The sequence below is a fragment of the Clupea harengus genome, chromosome 13, assembly GCF_900700415.2.
Source record: "Clupea harengus chromosome 13, Ch_v2.0.2, whole genome shotgun sequence".
Lineage (NCBI taxonomy): Eukaryota > Metazoa > Chordata > Actinopteri > Clupeiformes > Clupeidae > Clupea > Clupea harengus.
Genome location: NC_045164.1, coordinates 5010739 through 5037425, shown reverse-complemented (window position 1 = coordinate 5037425; position 26687 = coordinate 5010739). Strand labels below are relative to the sequence as shown.

Here is a 26687-nt window from a genome sequence, read left to right as displayed (position 1 = left end):
ATCAGCTCGCTAATCTTAACGGGCTAAAAGGCCAATTGATTAACTTAGCTTCAATCCTACGACGAACGTACCCCAGTTCTCCAGGATATTCAAGATATTAAAACTTTATATTTTGAACCCTCACTCTGTCCCTGAGCTTTTTGGGCCAAGCCCACATTTTGACGGCAACCGAGGCTCGGTCTGTCACAGTCTGTATCAGAGTATTAAGCCCCTGCTAAAATCTGTTGTAGAAGAATGTGATGATGCTCTTGATACATAAGCTATTAAACATTTCAAGACGCTGATGAAAAGTCTCAACTCTTTTGATTGCACTTGTGTCTTTGTGTTTGTGTGCAGACACATACGACATGTGCAGTGGTTCTTTGTATGCTTGTCGCAGAGGCCGTGCTAAAGTCTGTGATGGCCACGGCCACTGGCCTGTGCTTTGGTCCACTTTAGCTGTGTGTCAGCAGCGTTAAAGAGTTAAAGGAAGATCCTACAGACTGCAGTCGGCTTCAGAACTACTCCAATTGATCCGTCTGTCTGCTCCAGTTCACACAGGTGGCCCATACACACACACACACACACACATATACAAAAACACACACACAGTGAATTTCACCATGCCCGAGGGCACAGGCTTGCCGTTTCAGTTAAACGATTTCCCTAGCCTTGCTGAGCTTCACAATCTGAATTGACAGGTGTAGCGGTTGAATAACAATTTGATGGTTTGCAATACTCACAAATGTTTCATTTTTTTCTCTTATTAACCCATTGTACCTTATGCAGAGGTAGATTGGTATAGAGGAACATGCAGAGGTTTTTTTCAGAGAGCTAGAGGAGCAAACCTTGTAGTCCAGTGGATAATGGGCCACTCACAGGTCGTGGTGAAACTCACTTCCAGAGCAGAGAGCAGTGGGACTTGACCGTCAGGAAGGGTTGTGAGTCAGTCATACACACATGTGAAATAAGCACTGGATGCTGGAAATGGCATATTAAATGTTGAATACCTCACTTCATGCTGTAGTAAAGTAATGGGCTTGCATGAACAACGAATACAAATTCAATCACTTCTCAAAATCAGAATTTCAACCCCAATGTAATCAGTGGTTTATGTATAAAAGCTGTTATATACTTTCAGTCGGAGGTGGTTATTTCATCATTTTGGCCATTTGATGGTTGTAGGTGCTTGTTCATCTTAAACCAGAAATGGACAGAGATGATACACACACACACTGGAAGGGTCAGAAAGTAGATGACATTACTGAGTGGAGTTTTTATCTGTCATAATTACGCCAGAAGATAATGAACAGCTGTAGTAAAAATTAAAGGCATATTTCATAAATGCAGTGATCAGGTTATATATTGTCTTGTGATGTTTTTGCTTCACTTTTTTCTGTTTTATTCCAGTGCAGATAGTTTTTTCTAACTGACTTTAATAAGACCAATAAGACTTCTTAATTTATGTTCACTTGTCCGTACAGTGTACTATTATTCCATATTAGACCTTTGGATGTTGAGTGTTGTTCTGATATTGTTGTAAATTACTCTTTAAATTAAAAATCAGAGATTTTGTTCGCACACTGATCTGAGTGGGATTTGTCTCCCTCTGCTGCTAATTACATGCAATAGCATTGATTTTCAGTTTGGAGTTGGTTAACACTGTTCTCCTTTTATGTGAAAGTAATGGCAGAGAAAGTACTAAATAAAGGGCCGCTGCTAAAGTGTCCAGGGTCTTTAGGGTCGCAACTGCCCTGATGGGAGAACCCTGTCTACTGAAGTTTATGGGAAATGCCCAAGTTCAGATGGCCTTTAATGGCCTCAGCTCATCGTCTTTTTAGGCAATCACTTTTTTTACATTTCATATTTTTATTTAATTGACATTACTTTGTAGAAATCTTTTTTCACCTTGACATTTGACATTTTTTTTGTCAAAAAAAACAACTGATATTGACCATAATTGATTTTTAAAAGCAATAAAAGGGTAAAATATCCAAGGGGGTGAATACTTTTTATAGGCACTGTATATATATATATATATATATATATATATATATGACATCATAATAATAATAATAATAATAATAATAATATATCTATATATACCAAAGACATGAATATCTCCAAATGTCTCAAACCCAAACCAAAATAAAACTGGATTAAACTAAACAGGCGGGACATGTTTCTTTCCATGGCATCAAGCTCTCAAGTAGCCTAATGAGAGCTTCTAGAAAAGCTCATTAAAAAGACAGTGTGGGATGAGCAGTACTTCAGAGGCACTAGGCTGGTTTAAAGTGCTACATGCATTTTGAGGATAAATAATTAAATAAATATAGGTTACATGTATGATAATATAAGTGACTCTGCAAGTCTTAGAGTGAAATGGGAAGGTAATCTCTCATCATGTACGTTTGCATAGTTTTTCCATTATTTCAAATTCCACTGAAGGTGATAGTAAATGAAACTGTATAGTTTTTGCTAAACTATTGTATAATAGCAGTGGGTGAGCTGTTTCAGACTATGTTCCCTGACTCCCCGAAGAATGTAACCTGAAGAAGAATTCCCTGGCGAATGTAGCCTCATTCTCTTGTACACACACACACACATACACAGTGCTGTGTACAATCATGCTAAGTTGAATATTCATGTAGAATATGAATACTTTACTTTGTAATCTTAAATTGCTGTGGTCTTTAAAATGAACTTGTTGAAACCTACAGAAACCCTGTCTGAACACAAAAGGAACATGCCTTCTTTTACTGAGGCCTTTTTCGTGTGCATCACTTCAAGTTAAGTGTTGGCTTAAGTGTGTATGTGTGTGTGTGTGTGTGTGTCTGTGTGTGTTTTGTATCTCTTAGTAATACAGGTAACACACTTCCTAATTAATCAGCTGACTGACTGCAGTGTCTGTTAGACGTGGAACAGCAGTTGCCCTCTGAAGTTGCTGTGATGGCTTCAGTTATCTAATATCCTATGATTGGCAGGCAGGTCCACAACATCTCCCACCTTCAAGAACAAACTGACACCATTAGATGCATTTATTGAGCCATAATCAAGTGTGGTGTACGTAACTACACATTATTTTGTAACTGCGTTCACGTATCTGTTTCAGCCAGAGGATAGAGGGACTGGTTTTAGCGTAAGTGGTCATAAGTGTTCGTTTTTTGGAAAAAGGTGGACACGCGTTTACAGCAATTAGTTACAGATTTATTTACCACATATGTATTCATTTAATTTTTATTTCACATCATCCATTCAGTTTTACAACAGTCTCAGGGTCTCCAACATGTTTTCAGCAAAGTGCAATAACGCACATGCCCTAGTTACTGTAGCCTATTGCAATGATCTTTTGGAGCAACTTGTGGAGGCTCACACACGGTTAACCTCTAGTTAGGCGTATGTATTAGCTATATGAACTAATCTGTAGATTATTCCCTTAACCACACTAGTACAGGTCCTGGGGAAGATTTGTATGCGCTTCATTTAGCGGAGAATATCTCAACTGTTATAGACTAATATGACCCCATTGAACAACGTGGGATGTGTGCCAAAATCTCTATCCGGGACGAAAGTCCTGAAAATGACCACTATGGGTGACACTATTATCACACTACAGGTGAATGGGACTTTTATTTTTCTTTATATATATTCTCATCAATTTCTATCAGATTAATGTTCATATTAAGAGAAATACTTTTTGTATTACACTTTGTCTAGAAAATTATATTAAAATATGCAAATGAGGCAATGTCTCATTATATATGCGTACATAAACCCTTGAAGCTACAGATTTTCTGAGGTGATCACAATGTTCACAATGACCATGATTATAAGGTCCGAGTCCACCAAGTTAATAAATTCAGAATATTTTCTGTGGCTGGTCAATCGCTTCTCCAAAAAAGTGACACATGAGAGTGACAGTGTCCCAGGATTTACAGCTGTGAGAAGTGCAACTGTTAATGCCAACTTTCATCCTACCACTAAAATTCTTACCCCCATCCTTCCTTATCCCGCAACAACATTTGATGCAATCTTCACCACAATGATTAACTTTCAGGATGTGCTGAAACAGAAGGGAGATGCCTATGGTGGTCTGTGGGCAGACGAAGGTGTGTACCGGACCAGTATTCCTTGGTCTAGGTGGGTTTAATATGGAGAAAATTGTGTTGGCCTGTCTTGGTACATACCTGGAACCCTCTGGAATTTTTGATGTTCTAGTTGAAACAGAGTGCTACGGTACTGATGTCATTAAGACCGTGATCTCCGGTTCTCACTATGCTAGGGCCCGCACTGCCCATTCAATGATACACGAGGTCCTCACATCCATGATCTTGGAAGCATTCCTCTCCAAATACCCTGACAGAAAAACAGAGATAGAGGCACTGCAGGTCAACTGGAAGTCCCAAGAGCCTACAGATGAAGAATAGAACACCAAAAAGGAGCTTTCTGACACCATCAATGCAGCCTTTCAAGTCTACCTTAAGGAACAGGCATTGCAGTCCCAGTCCTTTAATTACTGGAGCACATATGTTTCTGACCTGTTCTCAATATTGAGGGATCTGACCAATTCTCTGCGCTCTGGAGACTGGATTCTCTACCTCAGTGCAATGGAGCGGGCAACTTCACTGTTCTTCTTTTTTGGGAGAACAAACTACTGTCAATGGACACCATTATTCCTGCAGGACTGCTATCAACTGAAGGAGAAGTTCCCACTCCTCTACGACTCATACATAAATGGTGGATTTGTTGTGAACACCACCAAGAAAGGTAGTGGAGTGCCATTTGACCAGGCACTAGAGCAGTGTTACAACCGGCCTGCCAAAGTGAGTGGAGGGATAATTCTCAATTTCAACTGTCCACAGCTAACAGAGAGTGCAATACAAATGGCGGAAACATTCTTGGTCAAATGTCTCAAACCATCAACAGACATGGAGACATTTGACGACCTGCGCATTGCTGCGTTCGATAGTAATGTCCTCAAGATGGACTTTGAGAGGACCGCTTGCACCTCAACTAATGCAAGAAAACATATACAAAGAGCCTATTATCAAAAGCAGCTTTGGGTCCAAGCACCATTTACAGACGCCACCTCAATCTTAAATGCAGATGCTTATGGTTTTGTAAGAAAGGGCAGTTTATTAGTCCCTGAGATTGTAATCTCAAAACCTGAAGGTTTGCCAGATCCCTGCTCATGTGGCAAGTGTGCACACAAGAAGGGATGTCCCTGTCGGGTAGCAGGTATCCGTTGTTGCAAGTACTGCAAATGCAAGGGAGGCAATAGTTGTAAAAATCCTATCACTGAATGAGCTCTCATCATCATCCCCATACCTGGACTTCTACCAGTACCTGGACCTGAAGTGTTACCTTGCAACACAGGGAATAAACCTGCTGTTTTGTATTTTTCACTTTAAGTTAACGTTCCAATGATTATAGCAGGGTTGGATATAAAATGTCTGTATATCAATTACATGCTTAAATGCACACACACACACACACCATCTACCCTGGACATCTACAGAGACACAATTAGAAAATATCAAACCAGAATTCTTACACTGTAAACATAGTGATCACCTAAGAAAATCTGTAGCTTCAAGAGTTTATATGTACGCATGTTTAATGAGATATTGCCTAATTTGCATATTGTATTTTATTTTTGAGACAAAGTGTAATACAAAAACTGTTTCTCTTAATATGAAGATTAATCTGGTAGAAATTGATGAGGATATCTATAAAGGAAAAAACAAAGTCCCATTCACCTGTAGTGTGATAATAGTGTCACCTATAGTGGTCATTTTCAGGACTTTCGTCCCGGATAGAGATTTTGGCACACATCCCACGTTGTTCAGTGGGGTCATATTAGTCTATAACAGTTGAGATATTCTCCGCTAAATGAAGCGCATACAAATCTTCCCCAGGACCTAGACTACACCTGGGGTGGATGTAACGACGTCTTCATTCAGTGGTGTCTCATTTTAGGAGCAACGTCACGCTTGCAGTATCTCGGTAACCATGGGTAACAACCGCGCAACCCGCGTGGGGTAACTTCAACTTGGTGTCAGTGTCTATGGTTCATGTCGCAACATAGTAGCAGAATTGTCTGATCTCTCTTTGTACAGCAGAAAGGATGTGTTGTGGGGCGTTGTGAGGCGTTGTGAAAAGCGTGATATTTGCCATGCCATGTCTGCAAACAACGGCAGAGGTACATGGAAGTTGTTTTGCAAAATTAGGTAATGCTAACCGATGAAGCCTGTTAGCCAGCTAACGTATTTAAGGAGCTATCGCTAGCTTACAAAGTATGTTAAGTATCTACAAATTATCTGGTATCGTTTGTTACCTAAAATACTCAGCATAGTTGGTTAGCAACTACAGTTAAAGTTAACTGTCAACGATATAGAAAGTCGCCAGATTAAGTAAGTCACGAGGTGATGCCTTGCTCTAATTCTTAGGCTTAGGGCACTCCTTCCACGTAATTAACTAGCAGTGTAGCTTGAACATTTTGATATTTGTTGAACATTGCAAAGACAAATGATGGTTCATGACGACCTTTATGTTATTGTGTACAGAGCCTGCCATTCGTTTAAGAGCTACTGAAGACCTGGAGGCATGGATGGTAGGGAGGCCACTGAAGATGGCACCATAACGGAAATATATTCTATTGCCTGTCATAAAATTTCGGCTCATTTGCAGCTTGATTGCTGCTCCTCGCATAGTGTTCTTCCATGGCAGGGCAAACACTTGATGATACACAGCATCACAGACCCTTCCCAGGTACACCTGTTCCTCCTGATAGTCATCATGTCATATTTTCACCTTTTTATGTTTTATCCACAACCTCAGCTTTCTTTGTTCTGGGTAATTACAGAAACCGTTGCATCTTACTGGTCATCATGGCGATGTATCCGCTGTTTCGTTTGGGAAAGGCAGAGACCCCCTTATGCTTTGCTCAGCCTCTGAGGACTATGTGATAGCCTGGGATGTTGAGCGCTGCTACAGAAAAGCAAGAGAGGGTAATGAGCATCACATCTTTAGTGCCCATATTTACTGAATGTGGCCTTAATTTGCAGTGTAAACATTGACCACTGCTGTCTGAACAAAGACACATTTTACCATGATGAAAAAAAAATTAAGAATACGACGAGATCCCCAAAGATGTGGCTGTAAAATCCCACTGAATTGTGCCTTACTGTTGCCCTCTAGTGATACAATTTTAAAACACTTCATGGAAACATTCAAATTCACTTGTTGCACATTCCACTAATGTACTGACCACAACATGTTACGAAAATAGGCAGAAAAATAGACTAAATTAATTTGCTTAGGTAATTTGATAATTTGTTTGTGTTTTGGTTCAAGGTGCAATTGCCTCAGGTACAGTTATTGGAACACTTATTGGAAAAATAGTGCATCTTTCCTTCTGTCCTCTGGACAAGAGGGTATCAGCTTGCTCAGGCTCCAACATGTATATTCTGAATTCCAAGGTAGGCTATATATGAGGCTATATATGATCCACTCAAACCCCAATGAATAAATCCAGTTTTCACCTAAAAGTAAATATGTGTTTGTCATTTTATGTTGCCACAGATTTGTAATATTCTGCCACTTTGCCCACATCTCTCCCTCACAGAAGGAAGAGGTCCTCGCTGTGTTGAAGGGCCACCTAGGGCCTTTGACAGCATCAGTGTTTTTCCCATGGGACCCAAACGTCCTTGTGTCCACCTCAGAAGATAGGACATTTAAGGTTCGTTAGGGCATTCTTTGATACAGGTGTATCGTCATACAATTTCATGACTAATTCTGAAAGTCTTTGTAGTATTGTAGTATACCCTCTTTATTATCATTTTACTTTCTAATATGTTAGGTATGGGATGTGACAAAGGAGGAGATACTGTATCAGTCTGCTGTGCTTTCAAGTATGTGATCAGTATAAACCCACAGTCAAGTTTCAGAATATTGCTTTATGTTTTGAATTGTTGCATGTGTGGATTCTTCATTTTCATTCACGTTTATTTTACAGGTTGCCCACTGCTCTGTGTTTACGTCACTGAGGAAGGCAGGCAACTAATCACTGGATCCGCTGATGGACAGGTGTGACAGATACACAGAGACACGAATGAACACACACTCACACATGTAGACACACACTGCCATCACAAGACTGTATTTTTTTTAACACACAGGCTCTGTGTGTCTGTTAAGGTTTGGCATCACACTGTCCTGGATGATTACAAATGTCGCTTGGTAATGAAACTGGATTTACCTAACATGGAACAAACACAGAGGAGGATTCAGGAGAGCCAAGCACAACAAATATCAGGTTTTGGATGTATGCCGTTATCAACCACTTCTGTCATATTTGCCGGCCTTTTCCATAAAAATATTATGGAACACTATATTTTATGAAACTTTATCCAGTGGATGTTTGTCTCTTCTCTGCATTATACTGGGAAGCATTATGTCTATTCTTATTGAATACGTTTCTTTCTTTCCAGCAAATTCTACTGGGGATGGTGTGATGGTCGAGATGGCAAAGCCAGTTTTGGGAATCTTCACATTTAAGCCTTTGCCTTATTCAGGACACACAAAAGAGAGGTATAAGACCCAGAATAACGTCTCCACTACTTTGATAGGCCCATGAGTACAAGAGGTGAAGGTTATGGGGTAGTAAGAGTTAACATTGTGTTTATTACAACTGACCCGAATGAATAGATCCATCTCGGTGTCTCTTCCAGTTAAGTAGCTGTTTATCCATCCATGTGGTCAAAGTATTTCCTCTCCTTCCTCTTCCCTTGAGCTGTCTTTGTTTTTCCATAGGCAATGATCGTTCCAGGAAAATGTAGTGTAAGAAATGTCAACGTGAAACGTGAAAGCTCACTCATAGGCACACACATGTCGTGCTGTCACAGAGGTCTGGAAACTGCTCAAAACGCTGCACATACATCTGTATTGGTAGAGACTAATGAGGTATTGATGTTTCCATGGTGATAGCAGGAAACCTTGTATTAAAAGGCAGTTAAAACAGGACTAACAGTCCCAAGCTGTCAAAACAGCAGCTGTTGCCATGGTTTGCAGGGACACGGGCCTTTTCCACCCTGTTTGACTTTTGGACTGGATGCTAGAGGCCTGGGGTTCATTTCTGAAGTCCAAATGAACCACTAGAGTTAATAGCCCTGACATTTACATGATCTGACCTGAGGAGACAGGGTTGTGATTAAGATGCCGGTGAATAATGAATGAATGGGAGGAAAAGAAATTCAAGGATATCTGTCGGCACTGTTTCTATCTGTCAGCTATTAAGAGTTTTAAAACAGATATAGGCCATTTAGTGGTCAGGTGGCCAAGGCACATGGGACAGAAATGGGCCTTTATATTTGCTCTGTTGTCCCCCTCTGCTTCTGATGTCCTTCTATGTAAGGATGATAGTTTTTAGGCTTTTGGTTTCAGTTACTGTGAGCATAATTTATAGTGCATGGAATCTTTGGAGTGCGCACACTACAATGTTGCCTGTCTACAGGGTACATCTACCCTGTTTTGCTGAGCCAGCAGTTTTCTGGGCCTAAGGCTGTGAATCACTGCGGATTAGCCAGACCCCCATCTTCTCTGCCACGCTGTTTTTGTTTATACGGCAGCGTGAGAGTTGAGTGCTCGGCTTTCCAGGACATGATTAACAGTAGACCTATGCAGCCTTCACGCTGAGGGAAATCCAAGGCTGGATGAAGTTCCAGAGCTCCAGTGGGTCCATGAGTGTTGCCAGCTAACCGTCACAGTAGTTTTTCCCCCTCTCCTCCTGTGGCGTTAAAGTATCCCCTTTTTCATCAGTGTCTCTTTTGAAAACAGATCCTGTGGTGCTACTGATCAGTGATTCTGTCTCCTGCAGGGACGGTAGCTGTTTGTGGATAGGCAGCTCTGATGGCTTGTACCTGGTGAACCTAGCCTCTTCAGAGCTCCTCATGGCCTTGCGTTTTAAAGGTATCCCATCTAAATCATGTGTTCGTTTTGTTTTATTCCTCTGAGGAAACACAACACAAACAACAAAAGGCTGACGAACTTTTGACATATTAAGATTATCATATAATGGGACATCTGTTGGTTTGACTTTAAAGATGACTTATCAGTGTTGCCTCTTTTCTTTAAGATTATCCTGACCTTAGCATCACCCTGGCCGGATCGTTGTCAGTCACCCAAAAAACAGACTGTGACGTAAGTTATTTCCTTCAGGGTGCTTCCCTCTTGAGCTGGAGTGGTACCCATTGCTGAAATATATGACATTAATCGCATGGGTTTCCTCCTTTCGTGTATATGGCCTGACCCCCTCTGTCTGCTAAGACCTATTACTGTATATTTTCCATCACTCAAGCTCTCTATGTTACTCATTTCCCATGCTTTCATTGTGTTTTTTTATTGCTGAAACCTTACTCCTTGTAAAACATCCTGTGAATCAAATGTGTACGTGAAATTTTACATATTTGTTATCGTTCCATGCAGTTAATCCTGATAACTGTTCTGGGGTTCACATCTATAGAACCTATGGTATTTTTATAACTCTGCAATTAGTAGTTTATGGTTTTGTACTGCCACGATTATTTGAGACGTAAAGGATTTACTGGATCTGGCTGTGGTTTGCCTCCTGTGGGAAAAGTAGGTTGTCCTGCTCACTCTGAGAGGTCATGAAGCATGGCAGCACATTATGGAGGCTCCTCCTGCCCCCCTCAACACACACACACACACACACGCACACACACACTCACACACACACACACACACACACTCACACTCACACACACACACACACTCACACACACACACACACACACACACACACACACACACACACACACACACACACACACACACACACACATGAACTCATCCTCTCTCTCTCCCCACTTTCTCCCTCCTGTAGATACATTGCGCAGTGACTTCTATGTTTCAGCCCCGAATGGCATTGTGGGACATCAGGCTTCCAGGGCAGCTGGACCGTCTCTGCTCCCAGCTTGAAAAGGCCCTCCCTGGGCAGGAGCTGTCAGTGGTGCCCAGGTGATCTCCTCTGTCTGCTCTCTCCTGTGACTGAACTTGGTGTGTTCGCAGGCTGCATCCAGATTCACATACTTAAGTGTCTAGTTCCTAGGTAGCACAAGAGCCTTTAACTTACAAGTTATGCATTCACAGTTCTGCAGTTTTCTGTGGATAGACAAAGGTCTACTAAAAGACCAGATGAGTGAATGAAGGGATGAATGAATGGAAATGCAAACAGTATGTTCAGATGTGTCAGAAATGCTGCACAACATATTCTGTTGTGCTCCAAAGCCGTGCCACAGTCAGGCACTTTTTTCCCTCCTCTGAGGCCTCATGATGTGCAATTGTGTTAAGTGCCTAACTTCTTTGGGCACAGTTTATTTGTGGTAATTGGGGATGTTGACTGTACTCATTAGACCAGACACAATGAAAGTCTTTCCCTTTGCCTCACAATTCGCCCCTTTCACTAAGGCTTCACTGCCTCCCAGCTGACTCAGAGCACACAAGGGGCATGTGAGGGTGCTTTATGGCTGTGCCTGGCATGAAGCGTTTGGTGTCCTCAGCCCCCCTAGCGCGCTGTTTTCATTGTTTCGACAGAAGCTTACATTAGGCCAACAGTTTTTTTGGATGACTCAGCCGCATCTCGGAGCTGAAACAGTGGATGTCGCGCAGCTGGAACCACACGAAGCTTGGAAAATGCAGAGCTCAGTTGTTTCCAGTAATGGAACTTTTCTTTACCCCCCCCCCCCACACACACACACACACACTTCCACCCCACTACCCCTTTCAGCTCCCCACCGATGCCCACTTCCCCTCTGAACGCTGAGCTTACAAGAAGAGACCCCAAACCCCCCAAGAAAACAGGTATGTGTCGCCAACACCATGTTTTTTTAAAGGACTGGAAGCCTCAATGAAACCCCCATACCCCACACACGTACGCACACAAAAAAGGCTTTTTAAAAAGCCAGCGTGTTGGAAAGTATTACCATTTTAGTGGTCATGTTTGAATGGAAGTCTTTTCCACTCATGTATTATCTTAGATTTATACTTTGTTGATGTCTGCCATCGCCTGATTTTCTTAGGACCTATTAACAGACTCCCTGCCATTATTCTGTAAACGCATTGAACAGTCTGCACACAGCAACACACGTCATCTTTGTGTCTACCCAGTCATTTTTCATCCTTGCTTTTCTCCCCAGTCTAGAGCACAATGTTTTGTTATGGAGGTTTTGCAGCTCTTTAAGGTCGAGACGGCCTGTTCTGGGGCCTGAGATGCGCGTGTGTGTGTGTGTGTGTGTGTGTGTGTGTGTGTGTGTGTGTGTGTGTGTGTGTGTGTGTGTGTGTGTGTGAGTCTCATTAGCTTTTGGCAGCTCCGGAGCCAGCTCTGCTGGAGACAGTAGCTCAGACAGTGGTTTACGCACGGTGATTACACACAGAGTTGAGAAATGTGCTGTTTCGAGATCAGGCGAGGAGAAGTGGAGAGGAGATTTGGACGGGCCGCCTTGTTTGTGTGAGTGTGTGGAGGAGGGATGAGTTAGGAGTTGGTGCGTGACTTTAACGCAAGGCCAGAAAACCACAAATATTTACACTCCTCCACCTCTCAGCCTCCTCCCACATCTCCTCCCACATCTTCTCCGCCTGCGCTGGCATCCAGGCCACATGCTCGTTTGCAAAACTCGTCAGGGTATAAATTAGCAAACTTGCTTGAATGCCTTTTACTTTCTCGGTTTTGCTTGCTTCTTGTGACTCATTTATGTCATGATGATTTCCGTTCGTTTCGCAGTCTGTAGATGAAGAAGCCAGAAGCAATCAGTTTAATTAAGCAGAATGGTGGAGTGTTTGGAGGGGACTTTAAGTATGTTGTTGAACAACAGAAGGATCACTTTTAATAAGTTGAAATCTAATGTATAATATGAAAGTATGGTGGATGCCCTCTGTTTATGAAATAGTTTCCCTCTGATTTTGGAGCGCTCCATACTTTTTCCCTGGAGAGCATCTGTGTCATAACTATGCCTTCATAGTAAATGTGACCCTGTGGCCACAGCACCACAAACCACAGAATTACAATGTAGGGTCACAGTTCTCCTCATTTCTTTCAAAAACTACACAGCACAGCGCAGCGCAGCACAGCACAGCGCACGGCACGGCACAGCACAAGGCCAGATGCTGCCCCGTTTTTCATGCTAGACAAAGTGGTTGCCTTAAGCTGTAGTAGTTGCTCAGTGTTCAAATGAGGAGATTCATCTTTTTCAGACACACGGTTTAATTTATTTCCTGTCGTGATTTTCCGTCTCGTCCTCCAATAGTAACTATGAAACAGTGTCTTGTTGTGGAGAATATTTGGTTTGGTGAAATCCGGTGAAGGTGGCATGCAGATGTTGCCCCGCTCACTTCTCCTCTCTCCTTTCTCTCTCTCTCTTTGTCCTCGTCCCCACACCTGCGTCCGTACCGGGTGCCCGGTCGCCCGGTCGCCAGCATCCCATTTTAATTTCCTCTCGTCAGGGAAAACTGTCCGATTGCTTCAGCGATCAACACACCGAGGCTCCTTTCTCTCCTTCCATCCCTCCTTCACCCGCTACAGCCCCTCAGTCCTCAGCGCTTGGCACGCCCAGTTCACCAGCTGTGTCCCACTTTCTCCTCAGGTCAACACCAGGCACCGCTGCAGGGGAAATAAAGAAGAAAAAAACAGGGAGGCAGCCTTAATGGCTCAGACAGCATCCCATGCCGCTGGCCCTGCTACTGTTACGCATTCCCTGCGGCTTCAGTTGAATTCACTAATTATTCTTGGGACGCGACCAGCCCATAACTTGGAGCCATCCTGGGCTGCATACCTGCTGTTGTCAGGGGCTTGGTTTCAGCCCTCGGGCTGAGCGGAACGCCTGAGGTTTAAATCAGGCCACGCTGGGAGAGGATTACTGCTTTTAAAGGAGGGGGGAATAAATCTCAGCTATGTATTTATGTTTTATTAGAGAAATTCAGTTTGTCCATCAAGCTGGTAACTAGCTATTAAGAGAATGTGCCGTTGTTTAGCTGAATTGGCGATTATCAATAAAGGGATCCATAAATGCAGTTATTGGTAATGAGAGATTGTCACACCTTTGGTTTTCATTCCAGCAAACAAGATCTTTAGCATGTGTTCTCCTATGGCCAACTGAAGAGTTTTCAACATAATAAAATAATGACTTGGAAAAAGTGATTCATTTTGCAGAGTGTAGGCCTTAATGCAGGAAGCAGTCAATCAGTCATTGTCCTTCCCATGCGAGACCGAACACTTGAGCGCATGATGAGCAACACACAGCACAGCGGCCATTCAGCTTATTAAATCCACTGTTCCTTTCAACAATTACATTTAGTCATTTAGCAGACGCTTTTATCCAAACTATTACTGTTTTAATCACACGGCAATCCAATGTTTTTGCTTCATTACAATAAGTTAATTCTCTTTTGTGAGGATATTTTTCTCACTCACTCACTCACACACACTCTCTCTCTCTCTCTCTCAAAGTCTTTGTGTTTGGCTCTGCTTCATGATGTGGCCCAACATCCCTAAAACCCCTCAACCCTTTTGTAGACTTCCTGTTTTTAAGTAGAAATCACCACACAGTATTGGATAGTTGGTCAATGAGGCACAATGGCCTTTAATCACCCTTTCTGTTTCTAGCATTGTGAGGATTTAGCCTTTTTTCCCTCTCTCTCTGTCACTTTCTCTCTCTCTATCCCTCTCTCTCTCTCCCTCCCTCCCCCCTCCCCCCACCACCTCTCTCAGGCCCAGGCCCAGGCAAGCCAGGTGGAGTTAAGGACCAATCGGTTGTGTTTCACGCACAGGTGAAATCATCTGGCTATGCAGTGGGCTCTCAGTGAGTAACAGATTTTTATCAGTCTAAGAGCATTTGGTTACTGGAAAGAGGAATAGAAGAGACGGAAACTCTGTCTCACTGGATCACGATGTTACTCTAATTTATGAAATCTGAAGTCATCTGTTGATTTAAGAAGAAATTTGTGCCTTACACAACAGTAAGCACAGTACAGATAGTCTTGAAAACAAACTTTCTAAAGGTGAAACCTTTTATATGCAAGTTTAATTTCTCCCACTGTGTAGTGGTGGAATCAGAACAAGTTTGATCTGTTCATGACAAGTAAATGGCACATGGAGATTATTGGTCATGGATGTTGAGGTCACCTCACATGTTCTAGAAACTTTTGTCCTCTGATTTTACAGTTTGTTCTGCAATATTCTGTGTGCTCTAAAGCATATGTAGAAATGTACATAAAATCCTTATGTAAAGACTGTATCAAGTATTATGTAATTATGTACTTTTGTCTAAGTAATAAGTTACACTGTTCATATCCTGGACATATTGTTTTAATTATTCATTAGTGTTTTATAAATCATATTTATCTGTATTTTTTGCACCTCACTTTGTATGGCAGTTCAAAGTTCTTCGTATGGCAGTTGTAATGTCTGTCTATGGCACGTCTAAGAATTATCACATCATCACTTTGTTCTATTGCTACAGTAACTGTGTGCAAGATAGAAGTCAATGTTTTGCTTTACAGGAGAAAAATGTTCACGCCCAAAACCAACATTCAGAAGAAAGCCCAGAGGCCTACTAAGAAGAGCAAAAAGATGTGAGCAGTCTTGTCAGTGCCACAAAAAGACTCACTGCTACAAATCATTTCAGTAAATATTTTTGTAGGCTTTGAAACATGTCTGCTTTCTTTCTTCATATGTGAATGTTCCCACATAAGTGAGGGTCTCCTCAGTGAGTACCCATCAGGCCTCGCTGCTCCCACCGTTCAGCACGCTCTTCTGAGCGCTTCTCCAACACACACGCCAGTCTTTTGTCTACAGTACTCAGGTAAGTGTGATAAACACACACACATACGCTAAATTGACCGCACCTGACTAACCACTTCCAGCCTTGCGTCTCCATTTAGGTCAGACAAATAAAAGAAATGGTTTGCAACCTAAGGAAAAACGAAATGGGTTGCCTGCCACACTGGGCTTGGCAAGCCCACTGTCTTCTCCCACTTAAAGCCCAAACCAGCATCGCAGATGTTTGGGGCCCAGTTCCAGGGTGATAAAATGGTTTCGGGAGTTTTATAGGGCCATGTTTGCAGACATTAACCCCAGACTGTGATATTTCTCATGCTATTATCCACGCTTCAGGTGTGTTATTAGTAATTGACCCAGAAGTGGTTAAGTTGCTGAACCCGATGATCATTTTTATTCACCTTTTTCTCTCACTCTTTCTCCCTCTCCTCTCCCCACCTCCCTCTCTCTCATTCTGTCCCTTTCTTCCCCCCTCAGGAGATGGAAAGCAGATCCTGTGTGGTCTTGGAGACACATCAGTGTTATTGTATAAGTCCTCCCTCACTGGCAACCCCTCTGTCTACACAGGTATTGGTGGACTTCCTGATTTAAAAAAAAAAATCCTAGCCTCGTGTTTATTTTGGTGCTGCTTTGTATGTTTTTCTGTTAGGTCTCCAATTTTTTTTCTTCCCCTGCGTGGGTTTCCTGAGGAAAAGGGCCAGGGAAGCACAGAGCAGCTCCATCCATGTAGTTATTTATTGAACCACTGCACACCAGCGCACCCGTGCCCTGTTGTCAATCATCGATCAGCCCTGAAGAGAATCCAGGCAGTTGCGGAGGAATGTCCGTTTGTTTTTGTGCTCCCCCACTGTGCCCTACTGAACCAAATACGCACAGATTCAGGCTCAGCAGGGTCAAAAGCGTATTTCATATTTACCTCATCCCAGTTTTACAACCATGAATGATGGCTTTACTACCTTAGATTAATGGTTTGGTGGCAAAATTTAGATCATCAAATATCAGTTTTTTTTTTTTTTTTACATTTTTGTGCTGCTGTTTTTATGACCTTGAATGAGAGTAATACCTTACCTTGAAAGTGCACCTCCCAAACTAGTCTTCAAAGTTGACTTGAAAGTTGATTTTGAGGTGTCTTCAAAGTTTAAAATTGGTCAAGATGCTTTTATTTGAATGAAAACATTTCACTCTGTACACACTGTGTATTTTGTTGTTGTTTGTTGTATTTTGTTGTGTGTGTGTGTGTGTGTGTGTGTGTGTGTGTGTGTGTGTGTGTGTGTGTGTGTGTGTGTGTGTGTGTGTGTGTGTGTGTGTGTGTGTGTGTGTGTGTGTGTGTGTGTGTGTTTTCCATCACTTTTATTTTTACAGAGTATAAGCCATTTATCTCAGGGAGGTCACTCATGCATGTTTATATTTCAGGAATTTGTATTTACAGCCTTTTGTTATATTTATCATGGCAGGAACTGGAAACAAATTTTTAGCTGCGCTTCAACATGGTCTGCCAGGACTACATTAAGTAAAAAAGCAACTTCAGGGCATGTTTGTTCTGCCTATGCCACCGGTTGTTTTGTTTTTTTGTTTTGTTTCAAACCACTAGTGTTGGAAGAAGTTTACGGAAAAATAATTTTACTGTTGCAGAGAAGTAGTCATTAATATTCATGGATAATAACGCTGAAAAGATGGGTTGGGGTTTTTTGTGTCAGGTGGTCTAGGAGAGTTGAAAAGCTGCTAAGGCAGCTGAATAAAGAGCTGCTGTTCCAGCTGGCGTGCGCTGCTCAACGTATGTTATTAGATAGTGCCAGCGTTGGAGGAGACGGGGCGAGGAGGCGCAGACAGCCAGAGAGGGAAACAGAGAAGATGAGAGGAATGGCTTTATTCAGCGCTCACCGTGGGTATGAATGTGTATGTTGAAATACGGCACTTCTGCCAGTGGCATTTGGTTGTGGTTTTTACTGCAGATGTGTGAACACACGATCACAGGCATTGTATTGTTGTTGGCTTAATCCCGCTATCACAAGTCACTCATGCCGGCACCGCAACTGAACAATTCCGGTTTTCCTCTACAGCACCCTGCCAGGGCTGTTTCTCTCTCCGTCTCTCTCCGTCTCAGCCAGGTCAGTCTCATTTTCAAAGCCGGCCTGATGCATGCCTTCCCGTCGCTCCTGTATTAGTCATGGGAGGTATCAAGAGGAGAGGAAAGGGGAGACCGGAGAACCAGTTGCACGTTTTGGATTTACTGCGCAAGTTCTCCGCCAATGTGGTCGGCCCTCCTGCGCATTCCTGCACAGATAAAATCTTAAACGCTTCGAAACCAAAGGTCTTAGTGCACCCCTTACCCCACACAGCCAGAGAGAGAGAGAGAGAGAGAGAGAGAGAGAGAGAGAGAGAGAGAGAGAGAGAGAGAGAGAGAGAGATTGATTCTCCTCTTTCTCCTTTATGTGTCCAGGCCATAATGGCTAAGAGCATTCTTCTGGAGGGGAAATTCTCTGATTTAAGGAGCTGTCTGGAAGGGGACCACAGAATCCTACCTTTCTTTCTCACTCCCTGATCTAAAGGCAAACGGATGGCACAGTGTTCCTGTTCCTGGTTATTACCGGCAATCCTGCGCTAGAAATGCTTCGGGAAAAACAAGGGTCAAGGATGTTTTAGGGGGAAGTTTAGTCTGAAGACTCCTTTTAATACTCTTCTTGGTTGGAGAGGATGGGCCTTTGTGCGCCAGCAGCTCCACTAGGGGGCAGCAGAGGTGAGAAGACTGCTCGCCTGGCAGCTTGTATGAGGTGAAGGCCCGTGTCTCCTGTTGACTTCCTGTGGCTGTGGCCAGGCTGATTGTGACATTTACTCTGACTAGTTTACCCTATGGCTTGAGGATTTGATGAACATTATAAAACCATTAAGCCAAACAAAATAAATCTAATGGAGTTCATTTTGGTGGGCGAAATGTGTGCTGTTCCTCACATGTTTGCTTTCTTTTGGTTTGTTTGCCTTCTGCAGGTCACAGTAAGGCACTGAGCAGTGTGTGCTGCAGTCACAGCTGTGGCTGGATCCTGAGTGCATCAGAGGATCAGAGCGTTCGCATATGGGCTGCTGGAAGCAGAGAGCCCACCCTTACCATGGTAACGCTTCCAAAGCAGGACTGGCCCACGGCCTGCCCCTGGACAAGCATTGTTTCCTGTGTGACTTCATCAAAGTCAATTTCATTCCTGTTCTCTTCAACTGCATTGCTTTTAAAAAAAAATGTCAATGGATGTCAGAAGTCACAAACGTTTCTTATGGGAATCACACGAGTCCCTCAAAAGCATGGCCGTGATCCCGTTCTTTCGTGTTTCATGTTAATTCTGGAATCCAATGTAACGTTTTGTGTTTGTCTGACAAGTCTAACCCGCCCTGATATGGAAGCTATTAATATTGCGCCAATCAGGGTTTTTTTTTTTTCTTCCCCGGCTCCGGTCTGAGGAAAGCTTTTTGGAAGAAGTGAGCAAAGGGCTGAAGGCCGGGGTGTGTGTGTGTGTGTGTGTGTGTGTGTGTGTGTGTGTGGGGGTGTGTGTGTGTGGAGGGGGGTGTCTTGGCTGCACATCCTGACAGTGTCACATAGAAACATCTGCACTGGCCTCTCGTCCAAGCCCGGCTCATCTGAGCACTTCGCCAGCACCCCTGAGCACGTGCAGACCCCTCTCTGAAACGTCCTCGCTGGACTGCACACTTTCCCAGAAGTCCCAGGGCAATTAGTTTATGCCTTTGTGTCTCAACTGCCGCCAAGATGTTTTTTTGACCTCAGATGCTATAGTTATCTCTGCACAGGTCATGGAGATTCTAGCCATGTGACTCTTGGCTGTGGCATACGTCTCTTGATATTTTTGTTACATCAAAGTGATTTAAATGTCTTGGCAGCAAGAAAATAAATCATTTCATGAATATAAACAGGGGGCGGAGTCTGAGGGAGACGGCACATTGTTTTTTTACAGAAGTATGGAAAAAGAGAATTCCAGTGAGCACACAAGTATGGTGGAGCCTGTAACTCTTTGTGTTTGGCTCTGCTTCATGATGTGGCCCAACATCCCTAAAACCCCTCAACCCTTTTGTAGACTTCCTGTTTTTAAGTAGAAATCACCACACAGTATTGGATAGTTGGTCAATGAGGCACAATGGCCTTTGATCACCCTTTCTGTTTCTAGCATTGTGAGGATTTAGCCTTTTTTCCCTCTCTCTGTCACTTTCTCTCTCTCTCTATCCCTCTCTTTCTTTCTTTCTTTCTTTCTCTCTATTCCCTCTGCTGCCTCTTTCTCTGTCTCCCTCATTCTCACTCCCTCATAAAGAGAAACACATTACTGTTACAAAACAGGCCACGCGCTGATGAGGGCACCACTTCTCTCCCATCCAGTCTGGAGGATTCTCTTTCATGAGTACTTTTTTCCACATGGAAAAAAGGGAAAATTCCTGCAGTCTTTAGGTCCTCGGCACACTCTGCCTGAGCCAGTTTCAGAGAGGAGGGGCACTCCAGTTGAACAAAACCCCACATCTGAAAAATTGGGGCATCAAACAAAGGCAAAGCCTCATTAAATGTACATGAAGTGGTATTAAATTGTTGTCTTTGAGAGCCTTGTTATGTATACCTTCTTTTTTCTTTTCTTTCAAGTTGTGTAATACTCAGTTTTTAGAAGTGGTTACCCTTATGGTCCCTGAATGAAAGGGAATCGAGCAATGGCCCAGGGTGTGTGGAAATCAGACATGCAGGGTGGAAGTAAACGGATTGCTGTCCTCTGTTACATCTTTGGCACGTCTCTCCTTAGGGAAGTGACCGGTTTTCCGCACCAGTCCGAAGCGCTCAGTTTTACTACCTGGACAAGTTTCTGCTGCTGGCCTCCGGCTCCTCCGTGCACCTCTTCCTCTCCCACCTAGACACCAGTCGGGATGACCTCAAGAGGTATGAACGAGAGCAGTCCACTCACCTCACTCTCTTGACACCAGGGCCCCTCTGAATCCTAGAATCTCTTTCCCACACACTTTTCCTGGAAGACCAAGCTGATGTTTTCAACTCACACTAGTTATATTTAGTAAATGACCCCCACACTGTTTCCTCTGTGTAAAATACCATCACAAACACATACTGTGTACATACCATGACATTACTTCAAATGATCTATTTTTAGAGATAGTGTACTCATAGACACATTGTAAACATAGACACATTAATTGAGATATATACATTCAAAGGACAATTTGGAGCACATCCAGGGTTAAAGAAGGCATTGTTTAACTTTTTACTGGAAGTTAGAGGTGGTCTGTTACTTGGGAAGTGTCTTGGATATAAACATTAAGCGTGAAAAACTAGATGGGAGTGGCATACCAAAAAGACAGGCATTTGTTCACATTTCCTGTTTAGGAAGACTCAGACAAGTTCAGTCTGTTCCTGGTGTGAAGCGCTTAGAGGATTAAAAAAGACCACCATGGGGAAGTACCTCACTTTTGGAAAGTAGTCATCTTCAAAAGTGTCTGCTTCGGTTAAAAATTCAGACACTGATAAATGGTTTTGACTGCTATTGCTGAGCCTGAAAAAAACTTGGCCGACAAACTCAGCCAACCGAAACAACCAAACACAAACACGTCAACGATCTTTCTCCATGTCATTCAAGTGCTCGGCGTAGTCAACTGCAAATGTACAAATTACTGTTCTGGATGGACTGACTGGAGGGCTCCAGAGGGTCAGCCCTAGACTCGCATTGGCTCAACCCCTCCAGCTGTGACGGTAATGTAAATGTAAATGGCTCTAGCCTCGCAGAGGTCGCGGGTTCAGTTCCCGACATGAACAAGTCCCAGTAAAATGTATTCGTCTGCTGCACTCTAAAAGTCACAAAGGATAAATGTATCTGCGAAAACGACAGAAGATAGCTGGAATTGCAGATGTAGCTTGGAATACATACACACAGACCCTGAAGAGAGATGCAAGGGCACACGTGTTTTGGTCTCTCTGTCTCTCTCTCTCTTTCTTAGTCTCCGCTCACGGTGAAGTTGGAGTCAGTGGTCATGTGGGCTTGTGTTTGGTGCCAGCAGTGTGACTCCCTGTCTGGCACGGGGCCTGCAGGATTCCATCAGGCCTGCCACCAAAAAAACCCGCTAAGCGCCAGAGTTTCACGCCTCAAGCCACAGCAGTTAACTCCGTCGTAACCCACACATATGGGCATCTCCCTCCAGTTTTTTTATCAGCCAATTCAGCCAGAATTGCCTCTTTGTTGTTAGACTTGCCGTGGGGCCGCGTTTTTCTGGGCTACCGTTCTATGATGGCTGTCTGTCTCCAGTCACCCCCCGACCACAAGCCCTGTGCTGACATGTAACACCACCCAGGCAAGCGTGGTCGTGTACCATAAGCCTTCGGAGCTTGTTCAGTGTCACCAACACAAGTGCTGAAAGCTGGAAGCCCTCTTACATTCAGTTTCCACACCCGTCTTAGACACCCTCTCTTTCTCCTAAGCTGATGGGTAACGTTCGAGGCCAGGCATGGAAGAGGACTTAAAAGTAACCAATCAAGGCGAAGGGGTATGTCAGGTACTAGAGTGAGAGTTCTAAATGTAGATTAGACACACATGATGCTTCACTGCTGGCCACTACTCATCACATGCATTGCCTTTCCACTGTTAACTGTCTGGTTTGGAAGACTTTGTGGTGACATGTGACTAACACATGTGCCCCCCCCCCCCCCCTCTCCCTGCTTCTTTCTCCCTCCTGAAGGTATGAGCAGAAGAGCTTCTCCAGACTGGTTAGACGTTTCAGCACAAAGTCAGGAACTGACATCACCGCCATGTCAGCCATCAACGACTTTTTCTCCTGTATCCTTTTCGATCATGTTACTGATTTCCCCTTAACACAGTGTATCTCAGCACACTTCCAAGGGACCCTTACAAAGCCATGTTTTTTTTTTTATACCTCTCTGAGCACCTGTGGGGATTAGTGGAGGCAGGTGTGAGCTGGGAGAGACCCAAATTGTTTTTACACAGGGGGTCCCAATGAGAGCTGGGAAAAGCTGCTTTATTGCAAATCTGGGCTATTCAAACTATTTCTTAGGTGTAGTGTCACAAAGGGAGGACGACTGTGGAGTCAGTGTGGTAAATCACCGCACACGAAAAGCCAGGAGAAATCACATCTCACTCGTGTTTGCAGTATTAAGGAATCGCCTTCAGACAAAACCCTCATAGTGCACGTTTTTAAAACTAGCCCTTAGGTAAACCTCCAGAGACAATCTAATGGATGCATGGAAGAATAGCTTTAGCTCAGCATATCTAGAAGCTCAGCGGTGTGCCTTTTAATGACATCCTCAGACAGCCTGGCTTAATACGGATCTCACGTGTAGTCCCAAGGGTGGAACAACTGATCTCCACCATTAAAAAAAAAGAAAGAAAAAAAAACATCTGTATCACTGTCATTTTCAGAAATGTCTCCAGTTCACTCCCTATTAAAAGGTTTACAATACATTTATTCAGTCATAAATCCACTGAACCACAAAAGCTGCCCTGTGTTCCACACAGTTTATGCCTATGCTTTAGGTAATGCACTGATGTTGTGCTTGGCGACACGTCTTGTGGAAAAAGATATCAAATCATGTGTAAAATGTTCCAGATTGTGTTATTATGGTATTCTTGTTCATGCTCCAGGGATTGAGAGTTGGACTTGCTATGAATGACTGAAAATGTCACGACTCTGACTCGGATACAAATATTTTCATTGTTCCTTTTTTATTCACAGTTATGTCCCCCTAAGACGCTGTGAGGTCTACAAGTACTATATTGATAAAGCTTTAATGTCTCCTTGACTGCACTCTTAGACATCGTACTGTCATGTGGCGCTGACCGATCAATCCAGGTGTTTGATCTGAACGTGGGTAGCGTTGCCATGGAGATCCCAGAGAGCCACAGCAGAGCGGCCCATCACATCACACAGAACAAGGTAGCACAAGTCCAGGGTCTTCACATTTTGTTTAATTAAGGCCTTCTTATTCTTAGTCAGCCTGCGCTAGATTTGATCTTGTACAGGGCCAGACGCATTTCAGTGTCAACTAGACTGGCATCATCTAGGAATGATGATGCCAGTTACCCCATGAATTTGATGAGCATCACAGTATGGAGTCATGAAATAGTTATAGCCTTTTCCAGCTAGTCAGCATGTCCGCATTTAAGGAAATCTTATCGTAGCTGACATTTAATAAAAATATGCATATTGATAGCTGTCCTAACCCTTGTATACAAATGCAGTATAGTGTACATCTGTGCTGAAAATAAGGTTCCTGTAAAATGCCTAGGTGTGCAGCTAAAAAAAAGCAAATCCAAAACAAGCCCGAAGAAGAAAGGGAAAAAACTAAAACATTTTGTTCCTTTTTGTGGGCGTTCTGAATGTGTGATGTCAGGTTGCGATGTGGGTTGGGTCCAGGACGGTGAAGATGGTTGATTCAAATTCCATGAAGCCGTAAGTCCATAAAAGCCTGTGGTCCATGGTCTCCTCTGAGATCAAATCCCGCAACTCAACTCACACCACCCGTCATAACACACTCCAACTCCACAAGATGGAAAGCACATTGAGGTTGTTTTTTTTGTTTCGTTGTTTTTTTCTACAGCTTTTAATTGACGATTAAAATCAGTTTGAATCAATAAAATAACAGACCTTGGGACTCAATCAAACAAGTTGTTATTGATTACATGCTAACTCACTCTTGTTCGGGGAATGAATAGATGAGCCTGGGAAAAATAAAACGTCGTAAGGATATTTAGTTGGGAGTTGTTACACTCTTCAGACTGGGAGGTTATGTAACAGAGAATGGATGGCGTGAGGCTCTGTTTGCCGTTATGCCTGTTTTGCAACTTATTTAAATGCCTTATGCTTTTCATTGATGATGTTAATAGCTTAATGGGGTTAATAGCCATTATTCTACCAAATACTTTTATTGACATTTGTTAAGTGTGATTTGGGTCATCTTTTTGATCTGTCTGTACAGTTCAATGGACATTTTTACACATTTTTACATTTTTATGAGTGAGAAATACCCCCCCCCAAAAAAATATTCTTTTAGGAATCTCAAAGCATATACTTAAAAGCAGACTAAATCAACTGCAAACTCAAAACTGCCTGTCAGTATTTTGACTAGGAGGAAACTATTTTATTTGGGAAGAGGAAGAAATCTGAACCGTCTCTCTGTTTTGTATGCTATTGATGGGTTTCAAAAACCACAAAGGGGAGATATTTTGGATTGCTAAATAAGACAGCATACTGTACTTATGTCATTTTGTAAAGCGTCTTGAGACAATTTTATTGTTTTGGCGCTCTATAAATAACATTTTATTTAATCGAATGTTAAAATAGACCTGCCACCTGCCTCTGACTGATTTTATAGTAGCAGATTATGCTGTCTTTGTTTTTTATGCATTTTTACCATGATGGGGCCATGAGTGAAAGCTCCACTAACTCAGACTACAGACTCTTTGCATTCACTTAATCTGATTCCCCTTTATCTCTCAAGGGTATGTGCTTCCAAAGTGGTTTGGCAGGACTGATGTACAGGGGCATTTTATGAGTCAGTATGGTTGTTTGTGTGTGTGTGTGTGTGTGTGTGTGTGTGTGTGTGTGTGTGTGTGTGTGTGTGTGTGTGTGTGTGTGTGTGTGTGTGTGTGAAAAACCAGCCGGGAGCAATTAAATGTAATGGTTGCAGGTTCTACCTTCAATACAAAAGTTCTGGTTGACACACAGTGGTGTTTCTCTAACATGTTTTTATAGGATAGTGTTTGATAGGCACATGTCCAACTATCCTCCTTTTGGTGGTGGTCTTTTGGCTGGACTTTTGAACTGTGAGCGTTTTGGCTGAAACTTCTAACTAACGACTGCTAAAAGACACAGATCAGCACAAATGAAGCGCAAGCCATTCAAAGAACCATTTTAGCCCGCCTCGCAAAATCTGCAAACCAGATTGAAACGATCATACCCATGCAGTTGTCTCCGCACCACTGATGGTTAATAATAAACAGGAAAGACGATTCTTGGTAGCAAATCCAGGAGCACAAACTTTCCTTATGATTCACCGCAGAGGGGAGAGAGTTGGAGAGCAGGGGTGGATATGGCTCAGAATGTTAAATACTGGCATTGACACCAAATGATTAAGTCTCAAGCCCCCAGTGTTAGAGTGCCAGGCAGCGCCAGAATAGTGGGAGGAGAATGGGGATTATGGTCGGGCAGACGATGAGCAGAGAGGCCCATCAACCCATCTCCAGCACTTGGAAGACCTACAGACCTGGAAAAAGCAGCGCAGGCATTACGTTACGTAAGACGTGAAGCAACGGTGTCTTCTTTTCGGAGTGGGGTTTATGGGGTGATCATGACATGAGTGGGATCCGTCTCTGGTGTGAAGACGCTCGGCCGGCGGCGGCGGCGGCGGCAGACGCGTACGCGAAAGTTTCCGTGACGGCCGTGACAAGCGGTCCCCTCCGGCATCGTTCATCTTGCGGAGTGTCTGGATACAAATCCCATGTGCAGCCAGATTAAGACTGACATGACAAATTAGTGGCTGAGGATCTGAATCATATCGTGTGTTGCGTAATTCCTACTGCACTCCAGCTGTGCCTGGGGATGCCTGGAGTGTACCGTCCACTCACTGAAAGGGTGCCACAATGCTTCTTCAGTGCTTCATCAAGTCGGCTAGAAATGTACTTAACTTGCTGAGTCATTGTTTGCCAACAATGAAGTCTCTTTCCTTTATGTCATGCAATTGATGACAATCCACATAAATAGTTACATTTAAAAGGATTTAATATGAATACCATACCTCCACTGCATACATGTAGTCACTGCAGAGCCTTATTACAACCCCATTTAGTAAATATTGATGAGACAA

General features: G+C 43.1%; 1 protein-coding gene across 5 annotated transcripts in view; it reads left to right on the top strand.

Annotated features, from left to right (window-relative positions):
* The first annotated feature begins 5749 nt into the window (after window positions 1-5749).
* Window positions 5750-26687, top strand: part of wdr27 (WD repeat domain 27) — a 69622-nt gene continuing 48684 nt past the window's right edge. For 2 of the 5 annotated variants that reach the window (XM_031579571.2, XM_031579567.1), the window contains exons 1-21: window positions 5750-6209; window positions 6546-6750; window positions 6845-6989; window positions 7336-7460; window positions 7607-7720; window positions 7841-7892; window positions 7997-8067; window positions 8179-8305; window positions 8472-8571; window positions 9857-9948; window positions 10115-10179; window positions 10883-11016; window positions 11786-11859; window positions 14762-14852; window positions 15553-15624; window positions 15745-15854; window positions 16307-16396; window positions 18815-18936; window positions 20611-20744; window positions 22547-22644; window positions 23637-23758. In XM_031579571.2, coding sequence (XP_031435431.1) covers window positions 6586-6750; window positions 6845-6989; window positions 7336-7460; window positions 7607-7720; window positions 7841-7892; window positions 7997-8067; window positions 8179-8305; window positions 8472-8571; window positions 9857-9948; window positions 10115-10179; window positions 10883-11016; window positions 11786-11859; window positions 14762-14852; window positions 15553-15624; window positions 15745-15854; window positions 16307-16396; window positions 18815-18936; window positions 20611-20744; window positions 22547-22644; window positions 23637-23758 — 2103 coding nt within the window. In that variant the 5' untranslated portion in view covers window positions 5750-6209; window positions 6546-6585. Of the gene's footprint in view, window positions 6210-6545; window positions 6751-6844; window positions 6990-7335; window positions 7461-7606; window positions 7721-7840; window positions 7893-7996; window positions 8068-8178; window positions 8306-8471; window positions 8572-9856; window positions 9949-10114; window positions 10180-10882; window positions 11017-11785; window positions 11860-14761; window positions 14853-15552; window positions 15625-15744; window positions 15855-16306; window positions 16397-18814; window positions 18937-20610; window positions 20745-22546; window positions 22645-23636; window positions 23759-24215; window positions 24747-26687 lie in introns of those variants that run through there. The other 3 variants (XM_031579572.2, XM_031579568.1, XM_031579569.1) reach the window with 3 other exon arrangements.